General features: G+C 39.8%; 1 protein-coding gene across 1 annotated transcript in view; it reads right to left on the bottom strand.

The window, feature by feature from the left end:
• Positions 1-990: 990 nt before the first annotated feature.
• dusp3a (dual specificity phosphatase 3a) overlaps positions 991-11,085 on the bottom strand; it is a 27,681-nt gene continuing 17,586 nt past the window's right edge. Inside the window, exon 3 of the mRNA XM_085285226.1 lies at positions 991-9,526. Coding sequence (XP_085141352.1) covers positions 9,297-9,526 — 230 coding nt within the window. The 3' untranslated portion in view covers positions 991-9,296. The remainder of the gene's footprint in view (positions 9,527-11,085) is intronic.

The raw sequence follows: 11,085 nt of genomic DNA, 5'->3' as shown, positions 1-11,085 counted from the left end.
GGCCTTTGCCATGGGAGACCCTACCCTCACCTATGGCTACGAGCTGTGGGTAGTGACCGAAAGAACGAGAGCGCAGATACAAGCAGCAGAAATGAGCTTCCTAGGAAAAGGTCCCTGTCTAAAGGCCTGTCCCTTAGAGGTAGGGTGAGAAGTTCAGCAATCCGGGAGGGGCTCAGAATAGAGCCGCTGCTCCACCACATCGAAAGGAGCCAGTTGAGGTGGTTCGGGCATCTGACAAGGATGCCCCTGGGCGCCTCCTGTGTTCTGGGCATGTGCCACCAGGAGGAGGCCCTGGGGCAGACTCAGGACACGCTGGAGAGATTTTATCTCTCGGCTGGCCTGGGAACGCCTTGGTGTTCCTCCGGACAAGCTAGAAGAGGTGGCTGGGGAGAGGGAGGTCTGGGCTTCTCTGCTTAGGCTGCTACCCCCGCGACCCAGCCCCAGATAAAGCGGAAGAAGATGGATGGATGGATGGACAAATTACCTAATTTGTGCTTTTGTCAGTTAAGCCTATTAATAAACTGCTTGTGTACAACACACAGAGCAATAAGGGCTCTGTTGTTAGCCAATGGCCATCCCTTAATCTTTAGTTTAATAATGCTCTTATTACAATACAACAAGACCTGAAGCTAGTGACCAAGCCCATAAAGTCATCAGGAAACTGGAATGTTTTCCTATAGACTTGTATACAATCACAGGAGTCGCCCCCTAGCTGGCAGTTAAGATAAATGCAGATTTAAGGCACTTCTGTGGCCTCACCTTTCAGGCCTAGAAGCTATGATCCAAGTACTGTTATTTTTTGGTGGGGTTGTTTTTTTTAGGCCACTGTTTACCAATGTTAGCTTATTTCATATTTTATATATAAATTATTAGCACTGTCTGGTTTTGATGCAACAGTCTCTTGATCCCAGATGATTTTTCTCTCGCGGGAGAGAACAAAGTCACTTTAAAATAATCGTGTTATGTTTGACAAAATAATAAACCACTCAAAGCCGTTAATACCTCAGCCATTTATTTCTTAAACATAAGAAAGAAGGGACTTCTCAAAGGTAAGAAAAATAACATTGCAATTTAAAATCAAGTGCACTTCAACGATGTCTCGCTCTATAATAAGGGAGCTGTCCCTTCCTACTGTGTGAAGTGAGATACACAAAAAACTCAAAAACATATCGTAAAGAATCGATCGTTTCCGTAAGGCTTTGGGTGCCGAGTGCCGTTACTGTTGTGATGCTTATGCTGAGATGACAGTGGTGGTGACAAATATATATGTACAGAAAGGTGACAGATTACAGGAAAAAATAAGAACATAAAGTGGCTTTTAAAGGTGTGGCAAGACTATGAGCTGCAAGAGTCGCTTCAATGCTCCTTGGCACTGGCATTTGGATGATGATGAGCCACAGTTTCCTCACATAATTTCCAAACCACTCTTTGTGCCCCGTTTATGGGGCTACTGTCATCCTGGAAGAGACGATATCATTAAGGGGACAAACTATGCCTGCAAAATGCCTCCAACAGCACAACAAAGCCACTGGATCCCCTCACTTTTCCTTTAATTTGCCACCGATCAGTATATATGTGCATATACCCATTAACAGCCAATACAACATCATCCCAACAACATCCTTTGCAACATCTGTACATATCTGTACAACAGAAATATGTGACGAGACTGTGTAATGGACTCCAGGAGGAGTCGGGCAGTGGGCTCATTTGTGCTAAAACTCTTGCTTTAAGCTGTTCATCAGGATGGGAGTGCAAAGTGGAAGAGAAATGATGACAGCTCTGCATGTCAGCGCCTTACCTGCGCCAGATGGTATTTGCAAGTCATTTCCGGTGTTTGTTTGAACGCCCTGAAGGGTAAGAGAAGGGAAGGAGTTTACTACATCAAGAAGCCAGATGAGTTTCCATGATGTAAGATATCGGCTGTCAGTCACAGAGGTCTTAAACATGGCAGCTTCTTGCCTTACAGTGACACGCCACACGGGACAGCGAGTTTGAGTGAAAATCGCAGGAAATTATTTGTAAGTCAATTTAAGGTACTTTTCTGCAATAATAAACACAACTACCTGGCTCCAGTCGAGTAATTTAACAACCCTCCATCCTCCTCTCCTCTCTGGTTTTAAAACGGGCGCTATGAATGAGCTGCAATTACAGTCTGGCCCTAGTCTGACTACCATTATACATGTGAGTGACTCATCCAAAAACAACACGGATAATAAACTCACTGGTTACACTGGAGAAGTGGGTCACACATTTCCTACCATAGAAAAAACCCTCTGAAATGAAAACAAACAAACAGCCTTCTTTAATGAAACTAAGAATAAACTTTAATCTAGATTAAAAAACTAAATGTTACTTTGAGGAGAAAATAAGTCAAACTTTTTTTTTTAATAACTCCCAAATATCAAACAATGTCCTATCTTTACACTGTAACACCCCAGTTACAGTAAAATGCAGCAATTCACAACGGTCTTAATGCCTTTTGTTACATACTCAGAATATAGAACCATATATATCAATATCAATGGCATTTCAACATTTTCGATAATACATAACACATACTCTATTACCCACAAAAAGATGCTGGTACTGTTTAAACAAACGGGTGCTTCAGATTGGCAATTCAGGGTTTCACATAAGGGGCAAAATAAATAAAAATGAAAAGAGACCTAGACAAACAACATGAGACTGGATTATAAATACTTACGATGTGTTAAAGTGGACCTATTATGCTCATTTCCAGATCCATATTGGCTTCTCTTCACTGGCTCCCTTCTCCTTAAAATCATTCAGTATCAGGGTTGGGATTCGCAATCAGATCCTACGGTATCTTATATCTGAATTATTATCTGAGTATTATCTGATTTAGACTTCTGCAGTGAGTCTTTTTAGAGGCCATGACATGAACTACTCCAGCGGCCGACATTGCTGGCAGCATTTATGGTTGTGTGTTAATTACCTTGTGGTTGTGTCCCAGTGTTTTAAATGCAGTGCCTGCCACAATAGGAACAAATAAAATATCCGGCATTTTTCCCTCCTGGCGTCACTACTCTTTGTTGTGGTCAGTATTTTTTCTCTTCAAAGGCAAACATATTTATCCCTCAAGTTTTTCCACTTCTCTGTACATTCCCTCGTGTCCATTCCAACAGGTTTGGCAGTACCCCTTCAGGAATTTGCTGATATTTGCCCTTATATTGATACTATGATTATTATTCCTTATATTGAGGCAATGGTTATTATTCTCTTAATGACAAATTTTAAAATACAGATGCACCTGTGGCATCAGTTTCAAAATACTTGGACGTCCTTTTTGAGTTATCGGATTTAGAAGATTTTCAGAAAACTTGACCTCTGACCTTGATCTTGGGGTTGAGATCACTGAGATTTAAATTTGTCTGACACTTTTAACAGATACATCTATGGTATCAATTTGAAACTCCTAGGTTGCCTTTTTCTCAACTTATTACATTCACAAACTTGGGTGTCCACACCGCCTGCCTGGCAGGGTGATGACAATATCCCATCGGCGTTTTACGGCTGAGTGGTAACAGTACTGGACAGGCCAATCGTGGTAGTTGTGGGCCATGTTTATGGGACTTGTAGCCTCATTTTTAGGGTTAGGGTGTAGGTTAGGTCATAGGGTTTCAGAATATTTGTAGATACGATGAAGCATAAATCCCCAGTTATTTGTGGTCCCTAAAGTTTCTAAAAGTTGAATGGGAGCCATTCAGCTAAGGAACCTGCACATTGGATTCAGGAGACAAAGGACCTCTCTTCAAAGTTTCCTTTTGGAGAAAGATAATTGGCATTGAATAAGGTGACCCTTAACGATGTCCTGTGTGTCTCCACGCCACAACTGCATGACTTTAATTTTGATTTTGTCTTTTGTGTTTTGTTCTGTTTTCTCTCTTCCCCCCCACGAGCCAGTTTCTTCCTATTAAAAGGGAGTTCTTTCTCCTCACCATTGCTGCTGCTCAATGTTGAGGCTCTCTCACTAATATTGCAGCCAATATTCATCTTAATATATAAAGTACCTCAAAAGAATTGTTGCTGTGAACTGTAGCTATATAAATACAGTCTAAATTTAGTAGATTAGCTTTGCATAATTCTCATTCAAAACAGTCCATATTTATTTCATACTGAGCCTCGATGCAGCCCCTCCATTTGTCTTCTGTTTGCACTGAGCCATTTTAGCTCTCTAACTGTAAGTTGTAAAATGAGCATGCATCATTGTTATAGTACTAAAAAAATTTAAAAATACATATGCATAATAGGTCCACTTTAAATAATTAAAATTGGTGTGCAAACCAGTAGATTTGTTGAACAAGCAGGTGGCAGTGTTTTTTTCTTTTACAGAACAGTGTTTAAGCCAGCAGTGTTGCCATGATAAAAACTCTCTGTTCACATCATTGCATCCAAAAAGTCATTTCAGTTGCATCAGAAAATCAGTTTGGGCAACCACAGAGTGCTTTGAAAACCCTCCATGAGTTACCCGATAAGCAGGTCGGTGTAGGCAGTTGATGCTTTAAAGTACGTACCCTCATCCTGGAATGAGCTGAGGACATTTATACCAATTCCCAAATTTAAAGAGGTACCAAACCGTGTCTTGTTGTTGCTTTTTGTGTATTCAGAAGGAGGGCAGTATTATAGAGCAGATCCAAACAGTTGCATGAGTGAAACCCCAGGCCATCTGAATGATGGCAAAGCCAATCATCTATAATATAAATTGTTTTTGTCGCGTATGTCGCTTGGAACTGACAATTTAAACACATAATATAGCCGTATATCTGTACTACCTTTTCATTGACAATAATGGTGGTGTGGGGTTCATGATGAGGTGATGGGAATGAGTGGTATGACGCATTTACTAAATTATACTTAAAGGTCGGGAATTTGAACTACTGCACCCGATTTATCTTGCCACAAGAGGAAGCAGCGTTTGCAAGATGTGAAATCAAATGCTTTGCTTAAAACATTTTCACATGTATAAAAATGGCCAAATGAGAGGGCTCAGAGTCAACTGGAACAACCTGCGCATGAACCGCAATCACAAGCGCACTTATGTTCTCGCTCTGCAGGGTTTGTCCTCGGTTTTAACTCCCTGTGAGAACATTACCTTCTCTGACTTTTCCTCCTGGCCAATAATGAGTCAGAGGCCAGAGCAGCACTGGACATTTCAGTGTATGTTTTGGAATCAGCACAAACACATGGCCTTTAAAATGTCTCTGCTGGCTGTATATTTGTAGACTCATGTACTCTTTACTTGCACTACATGGAGCAGGAAGGTGCTTTTTCCTCATTATTAATCAATCTGAGAATTGTTCTCCTGATTGATCAATAGGTTATTTGGTCAATAAAGCCTCTGAAAAAACAGTGAAAACCGAACTTTGTAATTTCCCAGAGCCAAATTATCATTAACAGTCCAACAGCAGAAGATATTTTACTTTAAGACATAAAAAATGTGCTGGAGCAGTCAAATACTTTCTTGAAAATTTCATTTTCAAACAAGTAAGTGATTAATTTGGGTAGACTTCCACTGCTTGCTTTGAAATATGAACATTTAATGTGAGACTTTAATCTTGATCTGCTTAATGTACCTAAAATTATAAAGAAAAATATAAATGTAAAAGCTGACTTATTAAATGGCGCACTTTGCTTGACTGCTTTGTGCTCGCTTTACGTAAGAGGAGAGAGCAACAAGACTACAGATCTGCAAGGTCTGAACGTCTGAAAAACTAGGACCATAAAATATCCAAGTCCAGCCACTCAAGGTGGATCTTTAGTTTTATATTAAATGCCTTTTGTCACTTTTCAAAACCTCCCTTTAGTTTCTGGACATGGATCTTTTATGCAATATTTTTGGTCATATTTTTTCCATTTTCTTTCTTTTTTCATTCCATAAGCACGAGTGGTTTGAGGGACACCAGACGTGATCCTGTTATTTCCTTTCACCTAAAAATATTCCTCTCACTAACACTCTCATCCAAACAAACCCATATATCGATCCTAAAGCATCAAAAGCGAGAGATGGAAATAATGCCAAATGAAATGGGTGATGGGATGAGTCCATCCTTGGATGTGATGGTCACTTGCGTCTAATGATGCCACCTGCATCTTGCTGTATTTAATGAATCCATTTGCACTGATATGAAGACGTTACGCTGTACAAAACGCTACTTAGATACAATGATTACATGCCCCAGTATCCTGGCTACACCAGGAAAAAAAAAAAAAACCCTGCCATCATAAGCACGTTTTGCACAATTGCGATATGAACTACCACAATTACACAGAACAATTTACATGCACATCATATCCAAATATTAATGTGCATGTAATTAACAGAAAGAATGAAAGCGCTACATACAAGTAGAACATGTTATATAAAGACGATACTGACATTACCTACACATTATAGACACATTGCTCATACATTCATATATGTCAACACTTAAATATGTATATACAGTATACATGTATATATTTAAATGTATACAGATATATCAAAGGAGGAATAAATAGTGCCATTAATGAGGTGAGAACCTAGTTTTCCTCTTCCTCTCTTGCATGACAACAATCCTGCCAACATGACATTTAGTTCACGAGTCTATGCGTGTCTGATCTCGCTCATGCGACTTCTCTAACTTGAGGACTCATGTGGTGCAAGAATTCACTCCATCGCCATCCTTCCTGGCACTAGGTCTAGTTTACAGTATTATGCCCAGTATTAAATACAAAATGTACTGCTGAACTAAAGTTGCCTATATGTAACAGCTACTGCCTTGTTAGTCATATAAATGTGATTACATTCTATATATCGGATGGGGTATTGACATATATTGCAATGCTTTAGTGCACACAAAACAAAACAAAAAACAACAAAAAAAGGCGTTGTGATCTAATTTGACCCTGTGTGTGTATTAGTTAGCGTATGACACACACATTTAGGGGTGAGATAAGTGACATGTTGTGTGGGGACCTCTGTGTGGATGAAACAGTGGTTTTGGGATTCTGAGTGAATGGTTGTGTCAGGGAATTGGCAGTGTGCAACTCTCTGGTGGCGTGATGGCTGGATCTTTCTGTTGAAAGCGGGTGGCATCCCATCTGGCTGATGCATTTGACAGTTAAAACAACAGGCCCCTAGTTTGAAGGTGGCAGAGTAAACAACAACATCTTAAACACCTCTGAGCAGAATATTCATAACCCACTTTCTCAAACCCAAAGTGCAACAGTAACTATTTTGCCATCTTTAACTGAAGAACCTACATTCACATGCAACAGCCTTGTGTGTTACCTTTATATTATCCAGAAAAATATTATCAAAAAAATAGAAGCTCCTGATACAGGTGCAGAAATGAGGTCATGCCTTGATGTGTAATGCAGAGAAACACCACCGGAGGGCAGTCTCTACAGGGGAAATTATCGTTTCAGCTCAGTAAGTTTAAAGGAGGCAAGTGCAACTATAACTAGTAGATTGTTTGGGAGTATTTTAGCCTTGTTGATAAAGATAAGCAAGTTACGATTTTCCTCTAAGAACAAGAGGTCGTGCTGCTGGGTTTCGGAAAAAATCATAATCCCAGTTAGTTATTTTCTCCATATTGAGATCATGATGATGACTTAACATGTAACAATACATGAAAATTATGCAACCTGCAGTGAATCACTTCTTAAAACACATTTTTATACTTTGGCTTTAGTGTGATTCCATAACTGGATTCCCTTCTGGTCATCGTTTTGCTTATCGCCCGTTTCTTTCTATGTGACTTTAATATGTATTGTGTCAAAGCACTTTGTAAACTATTTTTTAAAGGCAAGCAATGTGCTGAAAGACAAAGCAAGAGTTACTGACAAACAACATACCGATTATGGTATTTTAAGAACATTTAGCAACAGTGTATTAGGGCTACTGCGAGTGTGTAAGGGGCTTGGTAAGGATGTTTACAATCTGAGAAAAAGTCCAAAATCTTCAAGATTATAATCATATTCATAAATTCAGGAAAAAAGGACAATTTATTATTTTACAAAAACATACAAATTCATGAGAAACAAAGGCAGATACAAGTTTTTTTCTTGTAAATTTGTCACATTAGCCTCAATTTTATTTTTTGTTAACCTTTAGTGACCCTAACATGCTGTTGCAGTCTCACAAATTTGAAGATTATCAAACCTAAACTTATTTTTAATAAAAATGTTATTAAAAAAAAGAAAAGAAAAGCCGTCCTCTGGCTACAAACATACTTTAAAACCACTCACATGTGCCCATTACTGGGAATGACAATAAGCTCATTTCAAATTGAAGGCAAAGCATTTCGTGTTTTTAAGCAGATATTTGATCCAGCGTTCTCCTCAGATTTCTGCATCTACTGTACTGAGCTACTATCCAGCTGCAGTGAACACTCATCATATCAGAGGCTAAATATGGCTGCTACGTGAACGCCTCACGCAGCTCATTATTTTTAATTGGCTCGACCTTTTCCTGTTCTCAGCAGCGGCGGCTCTGTCGACAACCGTTTGCGCTGCAGATAAATTTCATGCTACCGCTGTCAAACAAGAGGCCTGAGTCTGTTAACTGAAATGCTACATTGTGTATTAGGGTGCATTAGAGTGTGAGTCATCTGTGTTTGTGCATTAAATCTTTCTCCCAAAGGGAAGAATTAAGGATTTTTAGGAATCGACTGGGCGTCATTGTTTTGTTTTTTTTAAGATTTAATGGAATGTGGGATTTTCCTTCATCCACTCTGTGTTGCATCATTTGTGGCCATCAACTTTCAATATTTAGGAGTTTATTTGGAATTATTTAGAGTACTCCTACTGGCGGAGACATCACTGACATTCCCGGCAGTGGTAAACTATGGAATGATTGTGCTATAATCTTCTATTTCCTACAAGTTTGTAAGTAAAATTTTAAAATCAGGGCAAAGATATCAAATTTCTAAGTTGTGGGAATTGAAGGAATGCTTTAAGTAGCTCAGAAATGAGAGGAATTCAGAGCTTTAGGGTATGAGCAGCAAAATCTGTGTGAAGTTATAAAAAGGGGGATGGGTTTTTTTTTGAGATCACACTCTTTGTAGAACAGCAGTGAGAGACATGGACTAAAGATTCAAACAGAACAGCATGTACATGTGCAAGTGTGTGTGAACACGAGGAATAATTCCACAGATAAATGCATGTATGCTTCAGAATACCCCTGATGTGTTAGATGAGTGCTGGTTTGGTCAGGGTGGGGTCAGTCTACCAGAGCAGCTGCAGCCAGTCAAAGGCAGGGCCGGAGGAGACGGGCAGCACCTCTCCAGCTTTCACTTGGCCTTTAATTTGCCCAGGTCCCCGTTCAGCTTGCCCTCCTTTGCCAGCTTCTCGTTGAGTTGGCACAGTTGGCGAAGGAAGCCGTCGTTAGGACCGATCTCTCTCTTGTGCCGCACAGTGGCCACCGCCAGCCGTGCATCCATTCTGTGGCGCAGCATGAGGTAAGCAACAACCATGGTGGGGGAGCGGCTGTAGCCTTCTCTGCAGTGTACATACACCTTCCCTGGAGGACACAGAGAACAATAAGATGAAAGCTGTTTATGGTGCGAGGCTGGTTTCACACACACACACACACCACAGAGAAATAGTTTTCATAGAAGAGTTTTCTCAGGCCTCATTGTGGCTCCTCTGCTATCTGTTATCCACTGCACAGGAAAAAGCATAAACTAGTACATCCTGTAATTGTCACTCTGTAAGAGCGTCAAAAATATCTGTTCCCGGTATGACACTGGAAGAAGCATATAAATGAAACTTGTCGGATTGCCCTGGCTATCTTTATTCATGAACAATGACCAGCTGTTACAGAAGGCTGCTTGACTGCCACAAAAACTATGATCACAATTATGACAATTATTCGTGAAGTCATGGACTTACTGATCTGTGTATATTGTCTTGATTGGGATTTCTTTGAACTTCCTCTAGATAGATCTTTTTGACTGAAAACTCTTTTAGCCATCTTTGCTTGAGCTAAACTAAACAGCAAGTGAGTTTGAGATTTAAGAGAAAGCTGTGCGCTTGAGTTATTAATTAATCCAAATATATTAGAGTGGCTATCCCTTATATGGCCACCGTAGGCACAGACTGTGACAAATTAAGCCCCTCCCATTAACTGTTTAAACATATAGTTTGTGAAGAACAGCCAATCAAAAAAAAAAAGCTGGCTTTTCAGAAAGGAGGCAAAATAGTTATTCAGGTAGAGAATGAAGTAAACGTCAGTACAAAGGGCCACCACAAGATAAGTAAGGATTAAAATAAACCATGAATCATGCAAAGCTACTCTAGTCGAGTCCAAGAATACACATTTGGAGTTTGAAATTAACACAAAAAGTCCCCTTTAATGCAAATCATTAATCAAATCAAATATATTGTGTCTATTTCTTTTTATTTCTCACATGTGGGGCATTAAATTAAGATAAGTGAACATTCAACACAGAAATAAAACATGATTTTTCAGGTTCGTATCAAGTATACAGTGTCCTTAAAGCACCAGAGCACAAACAGGAGTTTTCCCTCGTGGTAATTTTGAGACTGCAGGACAAAAAGTAGGAGGTGGAAGAAAATGAGGAAATGAAGCAGAAACAAATAAATAGAAAATAAGAGATTGTTAGAGTAGTTGGAAAACATATGCTGTGACCAAGATTGTCCAGCAAAGCAGCTTCTCTTCTAGAAGCTGCATATATAAGACATGACCTTTGCTGCAGACTCAGCAAAGTCAATCATCTTCCACCAGCTGAGGTGAACCCACATCCCGACCACAGCAAAGAATCAATGTCGTCTTTGTGTGTGCAAAATACATATGTGTTTACTGTTCTGTATTTTTATGTTCATGCCAGTTTGTGTGTTTGTGTTCATTTTTAAGGTGTACCTTTGTCTAACTTACACTTCCATTACAGACTGGCTAAAACGCCACAGGGGATTTAACTTGGCAACCTTCACAGAGCAGCTGATGTGCTCGGCTCAGGTCAGATCTGCAGATTCTGCACTTTATTTGAAACCCAACACCTCTCTCTGTCTCTACTATAGTTTTATCCCCAACATCTTTCTCTCCCTCTTCTCTCCTTT

The sequence above is a fragment of the Mchenga conophoros genome, linkage group LG8 (genome assembly GCF_057382185.1).
Source record: "Mchenga conophoros isolate Kocher_MC1m ecotype Shallow Benthic linkage group LG8, M_conophoros_male_GT1.1, whole genome shotgun sequence".
NCBI classification, from domain to species: Eukaryota; Metazoa; Chordata; class Actinopteri; order Cichliformes; family Cichlidae; genus Mchenga; species Mchenga conophoros.
The sequence above is the reverse complement of the archived record's forward strand: the minus strand, read 5'-3'. Positions and strand labels throughout refer to the sequence as shown.